The 25,677-nt window shown below is 48.1% G+C and overlaps 11 protein-coding genes across 12 annotated transcripts; 7 read left to right on the forward strand and 4 right to left on the reverse strand.

Moving 5' to 3' along the window:
- Nucleotides 1–624: 624 nt before the first annotated feature.
- ONS95_002393 (uncharacterized protein) lies at nt 625–1,368 on the reverse strand (the record flags this gene model as incomplete). Its single annotated transcript, XM_058495646.1, has 3 exons — nt 625–716; nt 773–1,196; nt 1,267–1,368. The coding sequence occupies 3 exons, from the start codon at nt 1,366–1,368 to the stop codon at nt 625–627; spliced, it is 618 nt and encodes a 205-aa protein (XP_058354374.1).
- Nucleotides 1,369–2,613: 1,245 nt separating this feature from the next.
- ONS95_002394 (uncharacterized protein) lies at nt 2,614–3,006 on the reverse strand (the record flags this gene model as incomplete). Its single annotated transcript, XM_058495647.1, has 2 exons — nt 2,614–2,836; nt 2,897–3,006. 2 exons carry the CDS (start codon nt 3,004–3,006, stop codon nt 2,614–2,616), a joined length of 333 nt encoding a protein of 110 aa, XP_058354375.1.
- Nucleotides 3,007–3,190: 184 nt separating this feature from the next.
- SEN54 (tRNA-splicing endonuclease subunit sen54) lies at nt 3,191–4,989 on the forward strand. Its single transcript, XM_058495648.1, has one exon. The coding sequence runs from the start codon at nt 3,238–3,240 to the stop codon at nt 4,639–4,641; it is 1,404 nt and encodes a 467-aa protein (XP_058354376.1). The 5' UTR covers nt 3,191–3,237; the 3' UTR covers nt 4,642–4,989.
- A 386-nt stretch (nt 4,990–5,375) lies between these two features.
- Nucleotides 5,376–8,502, forward strand: ONS95_002396 (uncharacterized protein). Of its 2 annotated transcripts, XM_058495649.1 has the most exons (3): nt 5,376–5,663; nt 6,173–7,851; nt 8,119–8,502. In XM_058495649.1, the coding sequence occupies exons 1-2, from the start codon at nt 5,563–5,565 to the stop codon at nt 7,782–7,784; spliced, it is 1,713 nt and encodes a 570-aa protein (XP_058354377.1). In that variant the 5' UTR covers nt 5,376–5,562; the 3' UTR covers nt 7,785–7,851; nt 8,119–8,502. The 2 variants fall into 2 exon arrangements, with proteins under 2 accessions (XP_058354377.1, XP_058354378.1); XM_058495650.1 differs by having other exon boundaries at nt 5,376–8,502.
- A 336-nt stretch (nt 8,503–8,838) lies between these two features.
- Nucleotides 8,839–10,929, forward strand: ONS95_002397 (uncharacterized protein; the record flags this gene model as incomplete). The annotated part of the gene is made up of 3 exons (XM_058495651.1): nt 8,839–8,945; nt 9,038–10,002; nt 10,076–10,929. The coding sequence occupies 3 exons, from the start codon at nt 8,839–8,841 to the stop codon at nt 10,927–10,929; spliced, it is 1,926 nt and encodes a 641-aa protein (XP_058354379.1).
- Nucleotides 10,930–11,697: 768 nt separating this feature from the next.
- Nucleotides 11,698–13,572, reverse strand: ZPR1 (nucleolar zinc-finger protein; the record flags this gene model as incomplete). Its single annotated transcript, XM_058495652.1, has 2 exons — nt 11,698–13,032; nt 13,081–13,572. 2 exons carry the CDS (start codon nt 13,570–13,572, stop codon nt 11,698–11,700), a joined length of 1,827 nt encoding a protein of 608 aa, XP_058354380.1.
- A 597-nt stretch (nt 13,573–14,169) lies between these two features.
- On the reverse strand, nt 14,170–14,727 carry ONS95_002399 (uncharacterized protein; the record flags this gene model as incomplete). The annotated part of the gene is made up of 1 exon (XM_058495653.1): nt 14,170–14,727. The coding sequence occupies one exon, from the start codon at nt 14,725–14,727 to the stop codon at nt 14,170–14,172; it is 558 nt and encodes a 185-aa protein (XP_058354381.1).
- Nucleotides 14,728–15,025: 298 nt separating this feature from the next.
- Nucleotides 15,026–16,868, forward strand: ONS95_002400 (uncharacterized protein; the record flags this gene model as incomplete). The annotated part of the gene is made up of 3 exons (XM_058495654.1): nt 15,026–15,079; nt 15,131–15,232; nt 15,279–16,868. The coding sequence occupies 3 exons, from the start codon at nt 15,026–15,028 to the stop codon at nt 16,866–16,868; spliced, it is 1,746 nt and encodes a 581-aa protein (XP_058354382.1).
- Nucleotides 16,869–18,649: 1,781 nt separating this feature from the next.
- On the forward strand, nt 18,650–23,065 carry GDE1_3 (Glycerophosphocholine phosphodiesterase; the record flags this gene model as incomplete). The annotated part of the gene is made up of 4 exons (XM_058495655.1): nt 18,650–18,666; nt 18,726–18,844; nt 18,893–22,095; nt 22,143–23,065. 4 exons carry the CDS (start codon nt 18,650–18,652, stop codon nt 22,302–22,304), a joined length of 3,501 nt encoding a protein of 1,166 aa, XP_058354383.1. The 3' UTR covers nt 22,305–23,065.
- VPS24 (Vacuolar protein-sorting-associated protein 24) lies at nt 23,066–24,098 on the forward strand. The gene has a single exon (XM_058495656.1). It carries the CDS (start codon nt 23,324–23,326, stop codon nt 23,897–23,899), a length of 576 nt encoding a protein of 191 aa, XP_058354384.1. The 5' UTR covers nt 23,066–23,323; the 3' UTR covers nt 23,900–24,098.
- ONS95_002403 (uncharacterized protein) lies at nt 24,099–25,673 on the forward strand. Its single transcript, XM_058495657.1, has one exon. It carries the CDS (start codon nt 24,392–24,394, stop codon nt 25,418–25,420), a length of 1,029 nt encoding a protein of 342 aa, XP_058354385.1. The 5' UTR covers nt 24,099–24,391; the 3' UTR covers nt 25,421–25,673.
- Nucleotides 25,674–25,677: the final 4 nt, after the last annotated feature.

The raw sequence follows: 25,677 nt of genomic DNA on the forward strand, positions 1-25,677 counted from the left end.
GGTGCACAACCATAGTTGAAAGCTCAGCTTGCCTAATTGCTCATGTCAACTTTCGGGCCAGGTGTAGTCTCTATATTCAGGGACTCATGCAAGAGGTTGGCATTAGAATCTAGCAGACCTCGACTTATAATGAGCATCTTGAAGGACAAAGGTGCTCAGTCTCATATCAAAGGTAACGTCCTAGACTTCGCTTAATCTGAGGAGTGAGGGAGTGTAACTTAGCACTAAGTCAGGATACTGACGAACTTGTTATTTCACATATCGCAACCTTTAAACGACAAATTCTTTCCAGAAAGTGGGACTTTAAACTATGCTTGGGAGCTGAAGAGGCTGGGGGAAGCACAGACGACGTTCGGCTTGGCAAGATCAAAAGACAAGCCAGCGCCGGCCCAGCTCCATATTGCTTCAATTAAAAAGGCTCTCCTCTTCATTCGGTGTTGCACAGGTCACTACCACATGGAAAGGTTATTTGGCATGAAAGATCACCGTATTATGAATATCTAAGAGTACCTACCCCAGCTATCTCCAAAGTCCAAATATTTCAACACCATTTATGTCTGCCTTTGACCAAGTGACTAAAACACTCCTATCGGTAACTTATTTGGAAGGTACCATTTCACTAGATTACCCTCCATTATGCGCAATCGCTTGAGACTGTGCGATTAGCTCGGCGATATCACCTGGCCATGCTGACCTCCTCGCTTCCACCATCAACACTGCTGTGAATTAGCCGAGCAACTTCAGGAAGTCGCGGAACTGGTCTAAGACTTACCTCCAGGCTCTTGGTCCAGGATAATAATGCCCCTCTCTTGCAACTTCCTCAGCGCATCCACAGTCCACACGACACAATCGAAGCCTTCCAGATCCGGATTTCCCTCACCCTGACTCAATTTGCCCAAAGTCCTCTCCCTATTTTCTCTCCCAACTGGAACTTCCTTCAAAGCCTCTCTGATCTTATTTAAATCCTCGTCATGCGAAGATGGGTTGATTTTTCCAATCTGTTGAGCGTAGAGAAGTGATTTTACCGTCCTCGGGTTTCGTGAAGTCACTTCTCGAAAACTCCATTTGCCAGACCGGGTATGCTCCGTAACGTCGTCTTTGGAAGAATCGGTGGCCGAGTCGTGCTCGACGTGGAAGAGGATGCCTGAGACTAGGCCATTTGGTGTCGCAGGGTTTGTACAGAGGATGCCACGATGCTGAGCTTTGTCAGTAGGCAAGGAACTCTGGCTGAATGCAGATATTGGTAAGGTCATGCAATGAACTTACACAGTCGTCCACTTTGGGTCTGTTAAAAGTCAGGTAAATCCTGCTGCCTGATATCGCATTTGGTTGTGGAGCCTTGCTGGAAACAGCCCATTTATCATCCATAGTCGCAAACGAACTTCTCAAAGACTGGTTAGTTGCGGAACTGTGTTGAAACAGGATATTGAACCATCCGCGAGCTTGTAGATCATATTGAATATATTTATAAGACAAGATTGATGCGATTCAAATTCTTTGACAGCAGGAATAGTTGGTTATAGTTTATTTCAGGAAGAGACAAAGGACTACTTTGAATCATGCCATCAATACGCGACAGGATTCCCGCCTCCTTCGCCTCGTAACTGAACAGTACCAAGGTAAAAGTAGACTTGAATGAAGGTGATCCCTGGTATTGAAGATGCAAGGATAGGCTGCATCCATGAACTCCTGGCCAATACCATATTGTCGGGTCGTCATGTGACCATGAGAGCTTGGGTATTCGTTGGAAAGTCTTTCCGGAGAACATATTCTTCAACTTCTTAGTTGCTTTTGCCAATAGGCGGTCTGTCTCCGAAGGCTTTCAGATAGCCTTGGCCGGCGTGAGCGAGCCTCCATATGGAATGTATGAATCACCAGTGCCTAACAGGGGCAGAGCGACGTGATTCTCAGAATATTGAGCCAATCTAGTAACATCGCCGTTCTGGATTCCATTTCCCACCGCAATACGCACGGGAATGTACAACGGGTGTTATATCTGTCGTATTTCCTTCAGCTTTACTGGCGGTAGCCGCCCACATACTCAGATGTGAAATACGTGACATGCCGAAGCTGCATGAATATATTGATGCCTGGCGGTAAAGGCTGCATGAAGGTCAAGAGGACTATGAGTATCGCCTCTGTAGCTTTACTCGTGCTGACAAACATAGAGAGCCCTCGGAGTATCAGAGCTGCCAGCCCAGAGAATTGGCAGTCTCGAAACACATCGAAGCAAGTTGAGTCCCACTTAGTACTAACCTGAGGCATCTGAAATGCCTCCAGCAAACCATGCTTCCTCCACAGATTTTGGTGAGATTTTGTTGATCACAATCCCTTCGGATATCAAGAAATTCGCAGCTTATGACGCGGTGACCGAAAGATCCCTGGCGATGATATGGAACAAAGCTTGCCGAGCAAAATCAGAGACATAGGGAAATGGATACTAGCCACTAAGGTCCCAGAGCAGTCACTGTAACCCGTTGATGATCGTCTGAGGTATAGCGCCAGATACCATGTCTTTGGGACTTGTTGGCTCTTGGATCTCCCGGGGACCTATCATTTTGGGCCAGAGCCCGAATGAGGGGAACGATTTGTTGCCATCCTGATTGTTTTCTATCACAGAATTGGGATCCACGGGTAGAACATCTTCTTGTTGTTCATCTCCAACGAGACACTTCCTAAATGTCTAAGTCTGACTATGGAGCTTATCCCCAGAAGGATGAGCCCGGAGTCAAGTGAGGGCCTATCCCACGTAGTTGAAGTAAGGTAACCAATGAGCTGATGCATTATGGGATTGAGATTGAGGTTGAGATTGAGGTTGAGATTGAAGATCAGAAGACTGTGATCGCAAGTGATTGGCCAATGCTCGAGGCTGTTAATCAAAGACTTAGCTGCGAACTGGTTTATGGTGAAGTACGTGGATATGTCGACAAAGGAGGAATCTTTGGAGCAGCCGTAGTCGGGTTCTTGAGTTTGATACGTAGTGACACACAGTGGCCTATTTGTCATGTTGTCTGGAAATGAAACTGTAGAAAGCGAATGCTTCAAAGCCATGAAGACCGAAGTGATGAACGCAGGATCAATACTTGAATGGAAATGACTGGTGCAGGTGGAGTCCTTGGCCTCAAGCGGCCGCACAGCCCCACTTTGTCGCAAGGCTGCGTGCAACTCATAGAAAAGTTCACAAGCCTGTCAACCTCGAATCTCGAATATAAATCACAACCCACGACGCCTGCGAGGATGGCAGACGTTGACGAAGATGCAGCACTGGCTGTAGGATACAATCAATCAGTTGAAGACCACGATCCTGACGATGAAACCCAAGATTTCCGCTTCCTCGCGTTCTTGAACGCAAAATCTGGCCAGCTTCCAAAACGAGGAGAAAAGGACTTTGAACCCCATGGCACAAAACACCAAGATAGCATATTAGAAGCTAGCAGGCAAGCTATGCACGATGCGCTGGCTCATACGAGAATACACACAGACAAGAATTACAATCGCGGGTTCTACTATGGGGAGGAGGGGTTGAGTAGAGATGAAGCTGTTCCGAAGGACTGGACGCAAGACTTGGATGATGACCATTGTGTCGTGTTGGAATCGGCAAAAGGACCTCTGTTCAAGGGAATGGGGAAGTGGACAAAAGGAAAGGCTCGCCCGAGTTTGTGGCTATTACCAGAAGAAGCCCTCTTTCTTGTAGAGCGAGGCAATCTGGATCTATGGTGGCCCGGACGATCATCTTTCAGAGGTGTCCGCGAAGGCCAATTGGAAATTGAAGATGACACTAGCCGGATTTTGGAGGAGGAAGAGCGAGATGAAGGTGTGCCCATGAGTTTGCAAGCAGCATTTTCAATATTCATCGGACATGATAGCGAAAGAGGTAAGATCAGTCTGGAGCGATATACAGTTTACGCACATCTCAAGCGGATGGGCTATATTGTGTTGAGAGCTCCGGAATGGGATCCCAGCAAGCAAGGCGAGCCACCAACATACGAAAATATCCCTTGGCAAGACTCTACGAATATCTTCAATCGGCTCTTTGGAAAGTTTTTCGCTGAGAAGGAGCTTGAGCATACTCCAAATGGTCCGCTGGTGAAGCCAGGAATGTACCGATCATACAATTCAATTTACAAACAAATCGCCATTATCTCAAGACACAAGCCATCTCCAATACCAACAAATCCTGCACCTCCACCAGAAGATCCGTATCGGGTAGTGTTTTTATTGTGGAAGCCCAGCAGAATCCCCACATTTGCCAAAAGTAACCCTGGCATCCCAGACTTCCGGGTTGCCGTTGTGGATGCGCGATCAACTTCTGTACCATCGCTAACGTCCGTTGTCTCTTTACTGGAAAGCACACCGTGGGACCCTCCAGATCCGACACTACCGGGTTTCAAAGGCCCTGGAAAGCTCTATCAAAGATTGAAGCATGGGTGGCGCAATGTAGTCTTGGCGGTCATTGACCAAGGCGTTATTAGCTATTTACGACTAGGTGAGGTTGCTTTTGGAGAGGAGAAACTTTATGAGCGATTCGATGCAGGAACTAGTCCATGGCGTGGGAAGAACTCGGGTGGTGGACGTGGCAGAGGCGGCGCGAGAGGCAGAGGGAGAGGCAGAGGCAGAGGCAGAGGTAAAGGGCGCAATTAGGCATGTGAAGTGAGGAGAGTTAACGTTAGAGTTGGATGGAGGTACCGAGAGTCAAAAGCGAAGACAAAAGCATGAGATTTTATGCAACCAGTCAGAACATAGCCATGTGCATGAAAATATATGTGGGAGTTATTGTACAGTAAGGTATTATGTCGGGGTTGGAACTTTAGATTAATGAAGCGGTCTTTGCCTCATGTAGCATTTCAAGGCTTGGGGCCGAGCTCTTGAGGTGTATGTATCGTATCGGCTAGCTGCAGGTTGACAAACAAAAGGCTCACTGGGCCGTTGTAAAGCATAATAGCCTGTGCGCAGGGTAGAACAAGGCAGAGCAAAGCAGAGTCTGATTTGATTTGATTTGATTTATCACTTTCCTCTCACAATTACCGTAGCCAGCGTGGCACCACTGCTAGTGCTCTGAGAAAGGTTCATTCATTTCGGTTTCTGTTGCCTTCATTCCGCATTTTCCCTTTTACTCGGAGCTTTATTTATTCACACAGCTGCATCCAGCATCACACACAGCTCCGAACATTCGCTGCCTCTTCGAGTTATTTTCTTGTCTCACTATTGAATTCATCCTTGCGATACGACGCTCTTGCAGTCGATAGGGCACTGTACAACGCTACATGCTCTGCTCCGAGACGAAGCCCGGTAGGCTGTAGCCTCTTAGCGTGGTTTTAAATAACATTTACCTTCCTGCCATTTGACTGCTCACTGCTCTCACTCACCTACCTTCCTGCCGAGTCTCGTTCACTTGGCTGGCTGGCTGGCGTCGGTCTCCCTCGCCTCACGTACTTACTTCTCCTCTTTCTTCTTCGACTCTTCCTCTTCTTTCATACTTCAACAACAACTCCCTCCTGACCTCGACAAATCGACGTTTCAACCATAACACTACAATTCCTTGGATGTGCATCTGATGCAATCATGGAGAGTTTAGTTTCCTCAAGTTCGGAATCGTTGACTAGCAGGAGCACTGAGAGCATGGAAATCGACACTCTGAGTATAATGGAAAACTCACCACCAAGGTACGCTCCCCGAACAATTATTCCCTGTTACATCGTGCAATTTGTGCCGTTTTCAGTATCATCAATCACCATGACCCCTTCTTGTCATCATTTTCGTCACCGCCTCTTTTCTTCAAAATCAAAACCATGACTTTTTTCATCGCAATCATTTCAAATGGTTCTGGGTGGGGCTACATTCTTCATTTTTCTGCTGTTCATATCTTCCAGTCGCGTTGTCCAACTCCCATGCCGCCGTCCATAGCCACGACGCGCAACCACCTAAGCAACACATGTCCAAATCTATTTTCATTACCTTGCACCATCCTTATGGGTCGCTGCACCGCATTCCTTGAGTCTGACGATGCTGTCGTATCCTCCTATTGCCATTCGTGTTTTTCCGTGCAATGCAATGCATTGCCACGTATTGATTGTTCCTTCTTTTTCTTTTCGAGGTGCCGGTTACTTGTCTTGTTGTTACCTAAGCTTTAAATGAAACCTTAAGATTAGCTGCTAATCCGGATCCCTCTCAGATCTGACACACCATTAAACGATGCTGGTGACGATGCACATAATCCCCTGAGCACAGACACTGAAAAGAGTATTATTGTCACCGCTCCTTCAATGGAACTTGCCGATTCACCAATGATGATGAATGGCCATGACGAGGAAGAGGAAGAAATTATACCGACTTTTCACAAGAGGAAACGCAATTCAACTATCAATTATGACGACGCTGGCTATGGCAAGGTCTTGAGAGGCAGTCCTCATGATGCACCAACCAAGCGATCAAAGCCAGGCAAAAATGTTCGTGGAGTCATTATCGGTGTTTGGCGTGACTCTGATCAGCCTAATGATGAGGACAAACATGTCATTTACGGTTTCATCGATATTCACGACAGACTTCGTACCAGAATATATGGCATGAATCGCCGCGGAGAGGAAGTCGTTGGTAATGCCCCAACTGGCGCTGGAGGATGTTGGGTTACTTTTGAAAGAGTGATTTTTGACAGTCATCTCGCCACACTTTCGGCTGCAGAAGTCAAGGAATACGTCAAAATCAGATCGGAAACGAAGCCGGAAGCCACCCAAGAAGAGCGAGATGAAGCTGACGCCAAGGCCGTACTGAAAGCCAAGGCAGCTGTCGCCGAGCAGGAAGCCGCTCCAGGTGTCAAACCAGTAGTTCATCGCCCCTCTTTAAGTCGCCAATCACTCAGTCGACAATCTCTTCCTCGTCAATCACTCCATAAGACTCCCAGTTTTCAGGCTGTCAATGCTGCTGATCTCCAGACTCCTAAATCATCGCCATTCGCTGATAACAAACCACATGGCGTGCTTCTAGGGTTCTGGTCAGAATCTGATGAGCCTCGCAATGAGGATAAACATGCTGTTTATGGTGTTCTCAGTGAAAATGATTGTTTCCGGGTCAAAGTTCAGAGAATCACACGCGATGGTCGATATGTCGATGGAAACTTCCCAGTCGGTGCAGGAGCTCTGTGGCTGAGTTATAAGAAGGTTGTCCTCGAGCCACACCTCGCTTCCCTGAGTCGACCTGAGGTCAAGGAGTATTGTCGGATTCGTCAACGTGAGCAGGAGAGTAGAGAAACCGACAAGGAGCGGAGAGCCAATGAATTAAAAGCAGTCATGCAGGCTAAGCTCAATGTTGCCGAAAAGGGTCTGGATACTTCTGCAGATGTTCCTGGTAGCCCAGAGCTAGAAATCCGACATAGTGCTAGATCCGAAAACAGGGTATCAGCCAGACACCAGGCCGAGACCGAAGCTGCGGCTGAGCGCGTTCGGAAGGAGAAGGCTGAATCTAGGGAGAGACTACACGAGAAGACAAGAAAAGAGGTTGCCCTGGCCGAGGCAGTCCTCCAAGAGAACGCACAGATGGAGCTCAAGAACAACCTGAAGAAGCTCAATAAGGTATGGATTGCTCAACAGGCTGCACTGACTCCAAGAGCTTCTGTTGCACCAGGTTCTGTCGAAGTGGTTGGTACTGAGGTCAGATACCACAACGGCATCAAGTACGAGAGGAAGCAGAACGGTCCATTCCAAGGGAAACTCGTCAGCCAAGCCCAGATTCTGAGTATCGACGGAGAGGATTATGTCGAGTATCGCATCTTGACCAAGCCATCATTCTAGATCGTTGATCACCTCAATTGCGTGGTCAGACTGATACGTTTGTTCGTTGCATCCATTTTGTATTCTTGTAAGAGTCATCATCATGACTGCTTTACTGTTACGTTTTGCGCTCTACATGCTCACCGGCGTTCTTTGTATTCTTGCTTCGTTGTTGCGCTACTTAATCTTCTCTTGCGCGCATAATATATCGAGGGAAGACCTTGGGTTGGGACTTTATTTTTTCGTTATGCCCATATAGCATAGCGCGGTCGGGCTATGGTGGCCTAGGATTATTTGGACTGCGCGCATACAGAGATACTCCTTGAGGTTTATTGCTAAGATTTTGTGTATGTAGGACTTAATTCCACAACCTTAATCGTATTGCTACTATGGCACATGGGAGAAATATAAGTCACGTGAGTAAAGTCTGTTGTGAAGGTCCTTTTGCCTTACCGTTACCTTTTGTACTTCTAGCTGCAAATGCCTTGGGGTTACGTGCTGCTTGTTTCCATGCCTGAGTCCTAAAGTCCTAAAAGGGTTCTAGCACATAGCTTTGGGAAGTCTGTTGGCTGCTGAGCTTTATACCTATCACTCGTCGCTGTTTTTACTTCCCGCCAATATCAACACACCACCATCTCCACACTTGCCGCTTTTTTCTTCATTCTGTACCTTAAATTCATCTGCTCCTAGTATCTGCCTGATCTTGAGAGGACCAGAGGCACGCTAATACTTAGCCTCGTGGAAACTGTTGACGGCCGAGCCTATATCTTTTTCGCTTCCCGCGTTAAGAATAAAACAACAACACAACACCGTCGCGATCTCGCAACGTGTGGCCTTTCTCCCTTTGCAACATCAAGAGTTACAAACCTGTGGAGTTTTCCTCAATCGATTGCAAGGACCTGCTTCACTGCTCTGCTCTCAACGCAAAATCAACTCGTAAGTAGTCTTTCTGCTCACATCTGCATAGCAATTCTACGTCTATATCTTAATCAGTTGACCATCCGCTAACATCTCAACTCTCCAGCCGCAACCTTTCACCTTCAAGACGTCTTGCGAGTCTCTTGATGCTGTTCACATGAATAATCTCGCCTTCAAGAAAGAGGATCTTGAAATCGATCGCGAAGGAATCGATAGATCTGGCCTTGCCTGGGGTCCTGAGCTTCCCTTGGATCAATCTCAAATGTAGGTTTCATCTTTCATCTAATGTTGCCAGAATGCTACGACACATTTAGAATGTGATTTGGACATTCTGTGCTAATGCTTCGATCAAATAGAATGGCCCAAAATGCTTCTCATCCTATCTTCACTGGACCTGTATCTGCAATAGGTGTGACTACGGACGAAGCCTCTCAGCGCAGTGATACGCAAGGTGGTATCGCATCCGAAAAAGCTAATGGCCGTGACCTCTGTGCTTCCTCGCCGGCGAACTCACGCAGATCCGACAGTCAGAATGTCCTCAAGCGTACTACTGGGTACGTCGGAATTGACGATGATGACAACGGTGACGACGATGATGGTGACGACGAGGGTGGGCCAATTCGAAGCAGTCATGAAAGAGTCAAGAGGCAAAGACAAGCATTCAGAACACCGCAGGGTGTACAGGAGAGCAGTGATATCAGGATTGGCCACCACAGTGCAGAACCTCTGATTACAATCTTTGCAAAGTTCAAGAAAGAAACTTCTGGCAGAACAATGACGCACATATATTCGCGCAAGTCTACCATGGTTTTCCCAAGTGGAAGATCATGGTCGGACTATGTTCACAAAAACGGCCAAGTCAACCCTGCGGATGTAACACTAGACCCCGAATTGTTTCCCCACCACATGAGTGAGCTTCCACACGTGAAAACTGAACAAAAGCGCCAGATTATTGCAGAATACTTGTATGGCATCTTAGGTGAGGGACAGCCTGCCAGCAATGTTGAAGCTCCGACGCCATGCCCAAAGTTCCAAGTTGAGCCACCGAGATATGAGCAGCGTCCTCCATTCATTGTCGGTTTCCACAAGGATCACCCAGCAGTGCCTGTTCGTGCACAGCTTAGGATACAGTCCGGCAGTCGTGCTGTTGCTCTGCTTTTCAAACTTAAGGATGAAGAAGTCAAGAACAGCCACCTCCGTCTCCCAAAGCTTTCAGTCCAAGATACGCAAGTCAAGTTCAACCCCGAATTTGCCAGGACTACTATTGAAGAGACGAGGGCTGAGATATTGGCTCGATTTCTTGCAAGGGACAATGAAAACCGTGAGTATATGCCATACAATTGTTCAATTCTGATCAATACCTTTACTCACAGCTTATACTAATCGATTTCTAGAGGACCAGGAAGTACCTGCTACACCTGGCAAGCACACACCACGTCGAAGACAAAGCAAAGTCCTTACTCCGAGGGCTCACTCCAGCAAGACCACACCAACTCGCCCTAGACTTGAGCTTCCCACCGGAACCGACGAGAGTGTTGATGAATGTCTGGAATCACTTCAGGTCACTGGCCAGCATTTCCTTACTACGGCATTTGAGTATGGCCAGAAGCTGAAGAGACGAGAGATAGCTTATGCTGAAAAAGAAAACCTCCTCGAAGATCAGATCGCACTTGGTGTCCAAGCAGCATTGATGGGTAAGGAAGACGTTGCAAAAGCATTACAAACACAAGTCGAGCAGCTCGAAAAGGCCAAGGCTGAGGACCATGACAGAATGCAAAAGCAAATCGAACAGCTCACAGCTCAACTTGAAGAGGCACGCAAGCAGTCTAACAACAGTACCTATGTAAAAGTTTCCAATTTACAATCCGTCACTCCCAATCCAGCATCAGGCTCTCTCTTCCTCGATCTTAAAGGCAAGATGTTCTCCCAAGCCTACACCAAGATCCCAGACGACCATCCAAACACAGGCTGGTACTGGCAGAACCACAACGATACCATCGTGCACCACGAAGGCCCCTTACAAGGAAAGAAGTTCACTCGTAACCAAGTCCTACAGCCTATCGTCGGCATTACTGTTCCTGGTAGGCTGAAAGACACTGCTCTTCGCTGTGGAGGTATCGAGTATCTACACTACGAGGAGAATGGTATTGCAAAGCTTGTGCAGAACTCCGAGTCCGTGGTACAGCATGAGGGCCAGTACTATGTTTGCTGGACCTATCTGCGTGAGGTTCAGGATTTCAAGTTTTGAGAAGGCAGCTTGAGCTAAAAAAAAGTCATGATTGGAAGGTCGATAGTTCTGCATCTCTTATGGTTGTTTGATTATTTGTCTGCGGATGTACCAAAAGGGATCCTTTGAATGAGTAGCTTCCTATTCTGATCTCAGCTGTTTCAGCTCCTGCATCCATTCTTCTTCGCGTTCATGCTGCTCAGAGGCAATTCGGTCTCTCGGGATCCGGTGTTTGATAGCCTCTTATGGATGATAAAGGCAGTTGCTGAATAGAAGGTCAATATCAAAATGGAGCACCGACTGCCTTTCGTGACATTGAATGCCAGTATATATATGATGGGTTCGGTTTCATCCATGATCGCTGATTCTTACCCACAACAAGCTCAGGCACATGTTTCTCTTTGAGACTTGATGACATATGCCTAGCTTCTACGCCTTTCTGTGCTCTATTGACAGGCAATTCCAAAGGCGGCGACATGACTTGATTGTCATTTGGAATGGATTGGACCTGGGTTCTCAGCGGCCCACTTCTGATTGTATTTTCTCTCGCGTATCTTCCCCCACGTTGGGGAAGCTTGCCTTTTCTGTTTGTAGCTGCTTCCGCTTTCAGTCGTTATGGACAGTTTATTACCAATTTGGAGGACTTTCGGCACGAAAATCACATTGGGCGTTTGTGCAAGACACGAGCTCTCTCAAACAAAATCAATCGGACAAAAAGCCTCAGATGCACACCAAAACCTCGCGAAAACATGACTTTCTATTTTCTATTTGCTTTCAAAAAATGGGGAATCAACCATTGCTCTCCTCAACCCTTTTCACGTCCTTATCATCCTCTACTTTTTGTTCATCCGCTATCCTCTTCTTCTCTTCACCCACTTCGTCGACGTAGTTTTCCGTCTGCATATCCAGCAAGCCGAGGTCCTCTTCCTCTTCCTCCGTGCGCTCATAGTCCTCTGTCTCAATTTGTGGATCATCTGCCGGAGAGCATAGATTCTGTACGTAACTGCTCGCGAGCGGATCTTTCAACACGACTGTGAACTTCCGCTCGCCCTTGATAGCTTCGTTTAATCCATCGAAGAACGACTTCCATGTCGTCTTCTCTTCAGAAGGTAGCGAATCACCTCCGGAACCAGTGTCATCTCCAACATCAAAGATCTGCTGGTGAAGATCGTCCCGGACTTGTGTCAATAGACCTTCCACAGTTGTAAATCTCCCACCCAAGGTGCCAGGGTTGACAGAGAGATTCAACTCTGGGCATTCCAAGGCGCAGGACTCGGATTTCAGGATGTCGCGTGCAAGATCCGTAGGGCCATTGACCTGTAAGATAATCTTCTTGCCTTTCTCGGGCACTTCGCCACCAGTCTTGACTTCGTTTGAGCGGTATCCGCATTCCTCGCATACCGTACTCATGATAACTACTTGTTTGAAATGCGGGATTTCCACCATCTTCATATGCGTGACGCAGTGTCTGGTACAGCCGGGGCATGTCGCAGGGAAAGAGTAGACTTCGTTCGGAATAATGTCGTCGGACTCGAATGATTCTGCAGGAGGTTGACCTGCAGCTGCTGGTTCGAGGGCTTCTTGCTCATTGCCTACGCCGAGGCCGAGCGCTTCATTCTGTTCCGGTGTACGTGCGTATTCGGTTTTGGACCACTTGCCAACACCATCCTTCTGATTTGGTTCGATCCACGAATTTCCAGCTGGGTCGTCAAGCGAGACACGGAATGGGAAACTTTCGCCCGCGAGCATCGTCTTGCCCTTCGAAATAATCTCCTCAATCTTGGTATACACTTCCGGCATCTGCTCTTTCCTCGTAGCTTGTCCGACTTCCAAGTCCTCCAAAATCATGCTGAGTAGTCCCTCAACATTCGTCAATTGACCTCGGCCGGCTGGAACTTCAATGTCGAGCTCGATGAATTTCACCACGCATGTGTCAGATTTGACAACCTGGCGCGCGAAGTCCTCGGATGTGCGTAGCCGAAGCTCGTAGTGTGAACCCTTTTGTTGAATCTCGCCCGCAGCTTGGATCTCTGAGTTCTTGAAGTTGCAGTGCGGACAGAAGAAGGACATGATAATAATTTCGCGGAAAAAGGGTATGCGAGTGAGGAGTAGTCGAGTAATTCCCTGTGAATGATTAATAAAATGTGGTTATGAAGACTTGGGGAGACGAACATTCTCTTGACAATTCATACATAAACTCTCGATTTCGTCAACGACTTTGGGCTCATTGTCGTCTGGCAGATCTGTTGATCCCGCGCCATTGGTGGCGGGGTCTCTCGTTCCGTTCTGGTCGCTGATCGTGAGATTCTCTGCTTTCTTTCCAATAGAATCAAAGAATGTGTCAAAGACGGCGCCATCTGGCTTCGGGTCTTCTGCTGCGTGAGACTCCATATTTGCTGTGGATGTTGAAATATTGAGGAGCGAGCGAGGTGGGATGTTGACGGATGGCGGGGTCTTAAGATGCTCAGACCCGCCATAATTTTTTTGGTGCTGATAGAGGCGACAAGGCTGACCAATCATATATTGATATGACGTAGATAGCGCGAGGCTGAAGAGAAGGCTATGGAAGGTAGAGGCTGGGAGAGGATGGGCGGAGACGGAAGTGGTAAGATGCAAATCGATCAGATCTTTGCTTTTATACCAACGACAGCTTTTGGAGCACATTTCGAGGGCGCGGATCTTCGCTCCAATGAAAGTGATCTCTATGATTCGCGACCTTCACCGAGTTTCTTTTATATAGAATGCCTGGCAGATTTGCAGACTGGAGGCCTCGTAGTTGCTCAAATACAGTGTAGGAAGCTGTCGTTTCCTTCAAAGGTATGAATTTAAGACAGAGCGACTCGCGGAACAAAAGCAGGAAACCTAAGTCGCGGTTCTTAGACATGGAAAACCTGAGCCACAGACATTGAAATGTGGATATCCATGTAGAAACCTCGCCTACTGTCCAGGTATGACTTGCTCAGACACGCTACACGTGCTTCTGGGCACCATCCAGGTCGAGAATCCTGCTCCAGGTCAGTTGCAGTGTCCACCGTAGTCATGCTTTCAACTGGAGTCAGGATCTATGTTCCAGCCGTTGTCCGATGCGCAGATTGACAGAGACACGGATTGGTGTGATGCCCCGTAGAGCAATGTCCCCCTTGACTTTCGCTACATTGTCGGTGGGGATGGCCTTGGAGCAAGGGGATGTCCACGTTGGACGTTTCGATAATATTGGTGACCGTCAGTCTTGATTCAATCAAGCGATCCTGTTCCCTCGATTCAAGTCTTCTTCATAAAGTCACTCAAGTCCAGTCCGAATCCAGTATTGGAAGGCTGAGGGTGGTTCCTTGCCAGGATAGCTTCTAACACACCCTTCTTCCTCTGTTTGCGTTTTGCTGCTTTCTGAGGCGGGTTACTAGTCTCGCCGCTAGGGGCTTGTGGTGTCGGAGCTGTAGAAATAGTTGTGGATTGTAATGGCACCTTGCTCCTACGACCTGGTTTAGATGTACCCGTCGGAATTCGAGTCTTCTTGGAACAGATTCCGCAGCTGTAAACCATTGCCTTTGGCAGCTTCGTAACTTGACTTCCCAGTCGACCTTTGCGCTTCTTCCTTTGGATATCGTTCTCTGAACTAGCTTCCCATCCCAGTGTTGTTATTGTTCCACAGGCGCCGCATGCTTTCGTCTTCTGTTCCTGGGATAACTCGATTTTCGAGTCGAACATGAGGGCATTGTGTCGGTTCATGAGATACCTCGAAGCTGTAGGGGAAGTCGTCGCCAGTAAATGCGCGGAGTCATTGAGGTATCGAAGACGCACTGATAATTCTGAAGGCTCCATAGCGGCGATTGTGATTCGCAATCTGAAGTCGTCTGTCCTGAGTGACGCGCTTTGATCTCGGATGCTGAAGTGATTGAAAGGTCGAGAGCTGCCGGCCGAGGCGAGACCGAAATATTTTGACTGCCAGCGGCATGAGCTAGTCAGGGCTACTACAAACCATCTCGAGCTCGATTCAGCACCATCTACCTACAAAGTCAACCTTTGACAACGCGACCATAGAACGAATGGGGGCCAATAAAATCTGTCAAAATATTTTCATTTCGCCTTCCTGCTCTTGACCAGAGCTTTTACCCCTACAATGAACCCCGCACTGAAGGAAGCTCAAGGCTTGCGAATTGCCGTAGAAGGCTGTGTCAGTCTTAAAGTCTGTACCCCTCTCTTGCGCAAGCTAACACTGCAGCAGGGCCACGGTACATTAGATGCCATATACTCGTCCGTAGCTACCGCCTGTGAGGCTCGAGGTTGGGATGGGGTTGATCTTTTAATCATCGGCGGCGATTTCCAGGTATGTTTCCAAGCTGTGATCAGAAGAGCTTTACTAACTCCTCCAGTCAGTCCGAAATGCTGCAGATCTCACAGTGATGTCATGCCCAGTCAAGTATCGTGAAATTGGTGACTTTCATGCATACTACAGCGGCGCCACAAAAGCTCCATACCTCACCATCTTCGTTGGAGGAAACCACGAGGCAAGCAGCCACCTGTGGGAGCTGTTCTATGGAGGATGGGTTGCACCAAATATCTACTATATGGGAGCTGCAAACGTTGTCCGCGTGGGAGGCGTACGAATTGCTGGTATGTCGGGTATTTGGAAAGGGTACAATTTCAACAAAACTCATCACGAACGACTACCATACAGCCAAGACGATGTGAAGTCCATCTATCACGTCAGAGAAATCGACACCCGGAAACTGCTTCAGTTAAGGACACAAGTTGATATTGGGATCAGTCACGATTGGCCAAGAGCGATTGAGAAATCCGGAAATGCGAAGGCACTGTGGAGATTAAAACCAGATTTCGAACAGGAATCGAAGGACGGAACATTGGGCAATCAAGCTGCTACATATGTCATGGATCGCCTCAGGCCACCCTTTTGGTTTTCCGCTCATATGCATTGCAAATTTGCCGCCACAAAAGTTTATGAAGATGCCCCAAAGCTGGTTGAGACTGCAGCTCCACCTCCAGCTGTACCGAGTGTACAGCAAGCCGCACGGATCGCTACTCATAATTCAGATGAGATTGACCTGGATATGGATGATGAGGACAGCCCGGCTCAGCCGACAGTCACGAATGGAACCGCCCATACGAACCAGGACGAAATATCCTTAGATGACGATGAGCCAGAAATCCATACCAACGGCACATCAATTATCAAAAACCAAGACGAAATTTCATTGGATGTAGACTCGACCGGTGTAAACGCCACATCCTCTGTTCCATCAGATCTCAGAGCTCAGCTTCCCGCTGCATTTGCAAGGCCAGCTGCTCCGTCAACCCGCACCCAACCAGGACAACCAACGCCTCCAGAAATCACGAACAAGATAGTTCGATTCTTAGCACTGGATAAATGCCTACCTGGCCGCAAGTTCCTTCAAGTTCTGGAAGTTCCACATACCAGTGGATCGGCAGCACCATCGAAAGTTAAGTTTGAGTACGATCCAGAATGGTTAGCAATAACTAGAGTCTTTGCATCTCATATCATTCTTGGAGATAAACACGCAAGAACTCCAGATGACCTCGGCGAAGCCCACTATCGGCCTCTGATTGAAAAGGAGCAAGCGTGGGTCGAGGATAATATTGTCAAGAAGGGAAAGCTCGAAATTCCAGAGAACTTTGTACCAACAGCACCCATATTCGAGGTTGGAATGCCTGAAATTGTGGAAGATGGCCCGCTCGAGTATAACAATCCTCAGATGCAAGAGTTTTGTGACTTATTGGGCATCGAGAACAAGTTCTTCTCTACCGAGGAAGAGAAAGAAGAGAGAGCGAAGAACGGACCACCTCCTCCAGAACAGAGACGAGATGGTGGATTTGGCGGGAGAGGAGGTGGAAGAGGTAGAGGAGGATATCGAGGGCGTGGAGGTGGGGGAAGAGACCGGGGACGTGGGAGAGGTGGAGGACGAGGACGAGGGAGGGGTTGGTAGTCGGATGTGGGCCGGAGTCGATTGCTTTTCAAACATGATACCCTTGTTACAGTTGCAGAATTGAGTACGACTCTCGTGCCATTTATGGCATTGCTTCTATGGCTTCCGTGCTCCCCGTCACGAAGCATCTGTCAGCAACAGGATGCTGACAGTACTGGGTTTGATTGTTTTGTTTTTCATTCCGTCCGTACCATTGGTACTAGATCATCCAACGTTGTGACTCGTGAATCATTCACAGTGCATTGGAAATTCTTTGATATTCTGGGTACTAGATGGCTAATAGCGGTGTCAAATTTTCTAGGCACGGTTATCCCAGCATTGCTTCTTCTCGAATGTTTCCCTGTTCCCGATCTTTACGAGAGCGTGTCCGTGATTCGAAGTACAGCAACATCCTCACGAGTTGTGCTATCAAGAGTACCCTTGGTTGCAACGGAAACAGGAGAGTTATCAAAACTTATCAACTGACATTTAACGGTCCAGACTACGCTCCATCGCGGAGACGGGAACAGCTGCATAAGCTTTGGAAACGGCACTTTCCTACTGGCCAATGGCCCACCTTCTTGCCGTTATTCCTGGAACATTTGATAACTACAGGAAAAGATAGGCAACCCTACAGCACTTCTGCAGCACTCCTGCAGCACTCCTACAGCACTGGACCCGGAGGCGCTCTCCTCAAACGGTACGATATCACATGCAGCCACATGCAGTATATCACGATACGTTTTCCTGTGGTGAGGTACGTACTGACTGACCTGCTTATTTCCTCCCTCTTTCTTCCCCACAAAGTTTCAGAGGCTTTCTTGGAACTGCAAAGCCGAAGTGCTTTGTCGTACCGTCCCCCGCTCCCTATTCCTTTCAGGGTCCTTTCTCCATATCACTAGACGGGCTGTCCTTGTCCAATATGTCTCGATTTTGATCACGGATCTCCTGAAATAGGCGCAAATCAATCTCGGTACTGAGTACCTGCTGATCAGTACGACTCAGACAGAAAGCCGCCTCCGAAGGCGGTGTGGCCAGGACCCCAGACCAGCCTAAGCCTCCCCTGGAACAAAAGGCTGAACCCTACCTTACGACCGCCAGACCCTCACCATTTCCACTTCCCGGAGGCCGAAGCCAACAAAGCAAAGCAAAGGAGAATTAATATTATTGAATGGCACAGACAGATTTACTGTTGATTCTAACCCCTCGTTCTGTGCTTGGAAATCAGATAAAAGCTCGGGTGGTCGCTCTGTCTCGCACTCCATACCAGGCTTTGATGTTCTGGCGCGGTTCCAGCACCACTTGATCGACCGCCCGCCAAGGTCCCTGCTGCGCTTGCGAATGACGGCGGCAGAATTCTCGAAACCACCTGGCGAATCATATCCACCTTTTTCTACACGCTCTACAACTCTCGACGTCCAGAGCTCGACAACATCCTGCAAACCCAAACCCTCAATTGTTTGACAGTACGAGCATACGCAGCCTGTCCCAACGGACCTTCTGCCAGCCAATAAACCACGGAGATCCCGATTCAACCAACCAACGCCGGACGTCTATCCGTTTCTATCTGAATTCGACTGAATGGCTCCCAAGGGCAGACTTCTATTCGACCAACGAAGCTGTATCTCATTTCTTCCTAATTAACCTATCACTACCCGACCCCTCGATCTTATCTCCCAGTTACCCGTCTGCGAGACTTCCACCACAAGAATAAAGCCGGCTGGTAGCTGTTGAAGGTGGTGCAGAAGCCAAAGCTTTCTGGGAATTTTGGGGTTATCTTTCTCACTTGAGCTTTGCACAGGATGAAGTTCGGACGGCAGTAAGTCATGGTGGACTCCATCTGCTAATGCAAGTCACTGGCTGACATATATTTTCCAGTCTTCTCCGGACCCAGCTTCCGGAATGGTCTGCCGCTTATATCAACTACAAGGGATTGAAGAAGCTCATTAAAGCTGCTGTTGCTACCGTGAAGACTGGCAACGATCCTGACTTGGCTGGTACTTATAAATACCCCGCCGCACCTGCTTAACCTAATGACCCTGCAGAGTTCTTCTTTACCTTGGATCGAAACCTCGAAGATGTCGACGACTTCTATAACAAGAAATTTGGAGATGCGTCAAGGAGACTGAACCTTCTCAAGGAGAGATACGGCTCATCGAAGGAAGCATTCGAAACATTGGATCTCAATGATATCGAAGAGCTTCGGGGTGCTCTTTTGGAGCTCCGCGATCAGTTAAGGAAGATACAATGGTTCGGTGACTTGAATCGAAGAGGGTTTATCAAGATCACAAAGAAGCTTGATAAAAAGGTACCAAATGTATGCACCAAGGAACGGTACTTGGCTTCGAAGGTTGACTTGAAACCCTTCGCCACAAACGTGCGAGTGGAGGAGTTGAAAGGCACAGTGAACGGATTGCTGTCCATCCTTGGGGATATTCAGCCCAACATGGATGGCTCTGATGCACAGTCTGTTCACTCGGTACACTCGATCAAACGGGTATCTTCCAGGTCCATATTCAACTTGCCCAAGGGACTTCTTGATACCGTTGACCAAGCCATTCGGAGCGATGATGTACCCACGCTCGAAGAGGCTCTTGCAGAGGCTAATCTCGAACCTAATGAGCCCGCAATGCAAAAGCTTTTGGTCAGTCTGTTGCAGCGCTGCATATCTTGCAAGTCAAAGCAATGCATCAGCTACCTTCTCAAGCACATTACATCTCTGGATGAGACCGACGATATCAACAAGCGTAATTGCTTGCACCGTCTGGTCATCTCCATTGGACGTGCAAAGTCCACTCGTACTGGACTTGAAAATTCGGCAGCTCTCCTCACCGTTGACCAAAACGATTCTCGCTTCCTCACGCCTGCGGCATCTCCTCCTCTGGGACCCGCACGCAGCACTCTTAAAGAGTCTTCTTTATTGAGCATGGATGATGAATACGTGAAACTCTTGGATTATGTTTTGAAGACTGTGGAGCCACATCATCGTGTTGCGTTGAAGTCGAAAGACACATATGGACGTCTGCCTCTACATTATGCAGCTCAATTTGGCTTCGTAGTTATTTGCGAGCTTGTCATGAAGTACATGCAACAATGGGGACAATTCAATGTCGAGAATGGTATTGATGCCCCAGAATGGCAAGACAACGATGGACAGGCCCCGTTGCATCTTAGCGTCATCGGAGGTCATGCTTTGACCACACAGGCTCTTTTAAAGGGAGAGAATTGGCAAGGCCGCAACGATCAAAAAGCAGCTATGAGACGAGACATTTCGAAATCCAGTGCTGTCTTGGCCATGGCTACCAAGTCTAATTTTACCCTTATTGTCAAGCTGCTTGTCGACGCTGGTGTTGACATCAACTGGCAAGACCCCGCGGGCGAGACCTCTCTTCACATTGCCGCAAGATTTGGCCATGCTGAATGTGCTCGCATGTTGCTTCAAGGAACAATGGAACAGAAGGCAAATATTGATCTCACGGAGAACACGTTTTCTTGGACTCCGCTACACATTGCCTCGGTCGATGGACACCTGCCAATTGTTGAGCTGCTCATTGCAGCTGGTGCTGACATCAACAAGCCTGATGGATCCGGATGGTTGGCAAGAGAGCATGCAGCTCTTCGTGGTCATATGGACATAGCTGCAAAGCTAGCTCAGGCAAGCTCGGTGGCTTCAAGTCCAGAATCGGAACCATCCGCGCGTACCAGAGATTCTTCTCCTCCAAATCTATCTTCGATTGGAACAGCTCGATCGCAGATGACCAAGGTTGAGACTACAGAGCCTGTCAAAACCTTTGGTCATCGTTACCTCACGAACGAGAGTATGGTCCTGGTCAGTCTGGGATCTATGGATATGAGGAAAAATGTACCAGCAGTCAAGCTCGACAGAATTCCTATCGCTGAAGCACATTCCACGCAGCTTGATACTTCGCTCTCTGTTATTGTCAGCGCCAAAGGAGCCACAGGAGAACCAACTACCATCGATCTTCCAGTACCAGACAACATCTCGACGGAGCCAATGGTCTTTACTGCAGCCGATGCGGCCAAGGTCAAGCTGTATTTCGACATTGTCCCAACTTATTCTGGTCACCAAGAAGACAAAGTCGGAAGAGGTGTCGCCATCTTGGGCAGTATCAAGCAAGCGATCGGTGTCTCAAGAATGAATTTGCAAGGAGATGTTAGTGTTCCGATCATGAGCACGGATCTTGAGGTTATCGGAGTTGTTAACTTCAACTTCCTGGTCATAACACCGTTCTCTCACCCAAATATGTCTATCACAACAAAACAGACTTACTGGAAGGAAGTATCATCTACCATGATCATTGGACACAGAGGACTCGGCAAAAACATCGCCTCAAACAGATCGTTGCAGCTGGGTGAGAACACGCTGCAGTCATTCATCGCCGCAACGAATCTTGGCGCCAACTATGTCGAGTTTGATGTCCAACTGACCAAAGATCTTGTCCCTGTCATTTACCATGACTTCCTGGTCAGCGAAACAGGAATCGATGCTCCTGTTCATACACTCACTGCTGAACAATTTTTGCACGTTAATGATGCAACTCCCAGAGCTTCTCGACCACCGACCCCGCCAAGAGATAACCCGAAGGATGATGCCAAGGACAATCCTCAATTCAGAGTAGTTCGTGGAGCGGAGCGTGTCCGTTCATTGTCTATGGGCCATTTACTACCCGACATCGATATGGCTGAGAAGATGAAGCATACTCGAGATTTCAAGGAGAAAGGGTTCAAAGCTAATTCCCGTGGTAACTTCATCCAAGCACCTTTCACCACCCTCGAAGAGATGTTTCTCACGCTCGAGGAGCGTGTGGGATTCAATATTGAGATGAAGTATCCCATGTTGCACGAGTCAGAGGAGCACGACATGGATGCTTATGCTGTGGAACTTAACAGCTTCGTTGATACCGTACTCAACAAGGTGTATGATCTTTGCAAAAAGCGCAAGATCATTTTCAGCAGTTTCAATCCCGACATCTGCCTCTTGTTGAGTTTCAAGCAGCCTAGTATTCCGGTCTTGTTCTTAACTGATGCTGGCACATGCCCAGTCGGTGATATCAGAGCCAGCAGTCTTCAAGAAGCTATTCGCTTTGCAAGCCGCTGGAACTTGTTGGGTGTTGTGAGTGCTGCTGAGCCGTTGTGCAACAGTCCAAGATTGGTGAAGGTCGTCAAAGATAGTGGACTGGTTTGCGTCAGTTATGGAACACTAAACAATGATGAGGAGAAAGTTGATGTAAGTCATGCCATATTATTTTTTGGAGCTTCTCTAACCTCATACAGCAACAAGTTAGAGAGGGAATCGACGCAGTCATCGTCGACAACGTGCTGAAGATTTACAAGGGAATGTCAAAGAATGCAGCAAAGTTGACAGATCCAACAACTTTGAAGGCAGCAAACTTGATCAGTGGCATTGGCAATGTGGATGAATCAGTGGAAGTTTAGATTGATTCCGGGGTTGTTAGAAGCGTTGAGCGGCATAGTCATGCGAAAAGCGAAGGGTTCTGTCTTTGCGATGGATTGGGCATTTATTTGGAGTTGGCGAAGGTGGCAAAAAACAATAGACTTGCCGCGTTGCTAGGCATTCATTACGAGGCATTTGGATAGGAGTTATGACATTGCTTTTGGGACAAAGTCTTTCGTGCCAAAACTGTTCTTGATGTGTGCGTTCATTCTGAAAGCAAGGAGGAAGGAAGAACGACTGGAATGAAGGCCTTACCACTGCCGCTTCAGGCAAAATGCGGAGTGTAGCTCTTCAACTCTCACTTCAAGTTTTGCATGACTGACAATGTGTGTAAGAGTGTTCTTGTGGTATGAGTGATAGACAAGAGATTGCCTGTATTTTCTTCCTCCACCTGTGAACTTGTGACGGCATTTTCTGGTGACATCGACATCCTACGAAAGGGCGTGACTAAGACAACTTAGTCACACATTCCTGCAGATGGTGCAATTCGGGAAGCAGTTGCAGAATATACTAGTTCAAAGTTCCCGAGCTCTTCATGGAAACCTAAAGTATAGTGTTCAAAGAGAAATACTGGGACCTGGGATTTGATGTTGTGATACTCCGTACTTCCTCTTTAGATCCACCATCGAGGCTAATTCGCGGCCCCTCCCTCCTGCGACGTCATTGGTCCACATCCCACCAACGATCCATCGAAGCCTCACCTCAAGGTTAGGCTTGAATCGACCATCCATCAACAACCTCCGACTCGCACTCTTTACTCTGCAGCCTCGCATCTCCTGCGAGTAATACAACCGTGGAATTGGACACAGAGCACATTCTCTGTGCTCACCATCCAACATGGAGTCCATCAAAGCCGTGTTCTTCAAGCCAGATCCCCAAGCACAGGTAACCTTCCACGCATCAAAACTGATAAGTACGCTCATCCTAATCCTCTTAGGTCCGGAAATGTAATCAACTGATCCGACAAAACACCCGCAAACTTGACCGCGACATTGCGAATATGAAGCTGGCCGAGAACAAAGCCAAAACCCTCATCATCCAAGCCAACCGCCGAGCCCAGCGCAACCCCTCCCAAGCAAAGCAAGCCGAGAAAGACATCCGCATCTTTGCGCGCGAGCTCATACGCACGCGGAAACAACACAATAGACTCGTCACATCCAAAGCGCAGCTCAACAGCGTGTCCATGCAGGTTACGGAGGCATTCGCAGTGCGTAAGATAGAGGGCAGCATTAGGAGTAGTGTTGGCATCATGAAGGACGTCAATAGTCTCGTCAAGCTCCCGGAACTGATGGGCACGATGCGCGAACTGAGTCAAGAACTTGTGAAGGCGGGGATTATTGAGGAGATGGTGGGAGATAGTCTACCGGATGAGCTGGAGGAGGAGGACGAGGAGGCTGAGACGGAGGTTGATAGGGTGTTGGGTGAGATATTGACAGATAAGATGAGTAAGGTTGGGGCGACGCCGAATCTACCTACCCCTGTTAAGGATCAACCTGTTGCGGAAGATGAGGATGAGGAGGATGCGGAGGCTATGTTGGATCAGATGAGGGGGAGGTTGGAGGCTCTGAAGAGTTGAGTATGGTTACATTGGGCCTTTGATTTTAACGGCATGGAGTTTGGGTGGGTATGGGTTGCACGAGGCGTTATTTAAGAATTAATGCGCTCCAAAGGGGCCGATTCTGGACAGAAGTCTCGAATATGAGAGTTCAAGATGGCATATTGTACAGGTAGAGTTTTGCTGCTACAATTCCACCATGTCTAACGAAGACCGCCGTTATCTCAGTAAGTCATACCTTCGCTCTAGTAGTTGCGCCTTGTTAGTTTCCTGCTTCTAGCTTCAAGTCCGGTCGTTAGTAGCGGCTACATCTCTGGGACTTTTTCCTTTGGCTTAGTCCACACATTTTTGGACATCCATCAGTATGTGGTAGCAGTGGTCAGGTGAAATTTCCAAATATCCGACTAGCTCTAGCACTACCAGAGACTACTATTCCCACACTGCTCCCCCTTGAAAGTCTCTTCCTGGAGAATTTCTATTTTACTTGACCGCCTTCCTGCGAGCGTGTTCATCATGCACATCTCACGCGTCGCCCTCGTTCCTACCTTGCTGGCAGTTGCTGGCAGTGCATTTCCGCTAAACACCAGAACTGTTAATGCGACACTGTTTGTCAGTGAGGCCACCAAGCCCTTCTCTGACCATTACACCAGCGTCGTGGGAGATGGAGAATATACCGCCACTGCACACGAAACACCGACGACCACCTCGTTTTCAGTCTCTATCTTCGAATCCTCCACTGGCAGCACTCCGCCTTTCCCAACAGCCATCATTGCTCCTCCACCTTTTCCCAACATCAACATAACCAAGCACACCACACAAAACTCAACCCTTAATTCCAACAGTTATCTTTTTAACCCCCTCGTACTCGACACCATCCGCTCTATCCTCGAAACCTACAACGTCCAGTATGGACCTCCCACAGAGACGGAGAGAGAATCGTTGCCAGCTCGCGAGCAAATCATGCTCGACAATCTCTTCCATTTGACTGAACTCCTACCTTGCGAGGAGAGAGCAGCCGCAGAGACCATAGCCGAGTTGGTACTTCAGAAAGCTATGCGCGCAAATGTCATGCCTGAGGCTGAGGACTTGGACAGTGAGGAGATTGGTAAAGTAGTGAGAATCGTCGAGTCAATAACTAGCGAACTCTTCCACGTCGTCGATGACGGGGATTCGAACTACCCTCTCACATTTCAAGTCTGCAACGCTCGCGGCACGGATGACGAGGCTGCTTCAAATAACCTCCACGCTCTCGTTCCGCGCTCTCCAAAGTCGAAATCGAAGTGGAAGTCGAAGTCGAAGAAACCAACGATCTGCCCCGACGGCTCGGTCCTTCCAGCTACAGCTGAACAAGGCAGTCCGCCTCTGAAAGAATGGCAATTGGCGCAAAAGCAAGATAGGGAGCTCAAGAAGCATTTGAAGAAGAAGGAGAAGAGCGATAAGACGAGGGATCATATGAGGATTGTCAGTACGACTTTTGCGTCGATTTCGTGTGTGATCAGTCCGGCTACTTGCCCAATCTTAGCTGTTAAGGGAATTCTTTAGGAGCTTGGATACAGGTGGTGCTTCGGTAATGCGATTTAAGCGAGGGTATTGTGCTATATGTTGCTTCATACTGGAGAGATTTAGATTTGGATGTCTTATTTCAGATTTCTACATCCTACGAGCGATCATTAGAATGCGTCACTCATTCTTTGCTGTAATTGAAGCTTGAATGGGCTTATCCGCTAACAGAGTACCATCAGATCGCCAAGGCATTTAGACGTACAAGTCAATAAATAAATAGTCAATTTCCAGATCGT

This window comes from Cadophora gregata, assembly GCF_030347475.1.
Source record: "Cadophora gregata isolate MNR1 chromosome Unknown scaffold_11, whole genome shotgun sequence".
Classification (NCBI taxonomy): domain Eukaryota; kingdom Fungi; phylum Ascomycota; class Leotiomycetes; order Helotiales; family Ploettnerulaceae; genus Cadophora; species Cadophora gregata.

Bases quoted from the DNA above. Each gene is read 5' to 3' on its own strand.
- SEN54 (XM_058495648.1), top strand. From the start codon at position 3,238: ATGGCAGACGTTGACGAAGATGCAGCACTGGCTGTAGGATACAATCAA.
- ONS95_002396 (XM_058495649.1), top strand. From the start codon at position 5,563: ATGGAGAGTTTAGTTTCCTCAAGTTCGGAATCGTTGACTAGCAGGAGC. The intron at 5,664-6,172 runs GTACGCTCCCCG...GATCCCTCTCAG, and splicing joins ATGGAAAACTCACCACCAAG to ATCTGACACACCATTAAACG.
- VPS24 (XM_058495656.1), top strand. From the start codon at position 23,324: ATGAAGCTGGCCGAGAACAAAGCCAAAACCCTCATCATCCAAGCCAAC.
- ONS95_002403 (XM_058495657.1), top strand. From the start codon at position 24,392: ATGCACATCTCACGCGTCGCCCTCGTTCCTACCTTGCTGGCAGTTGCT.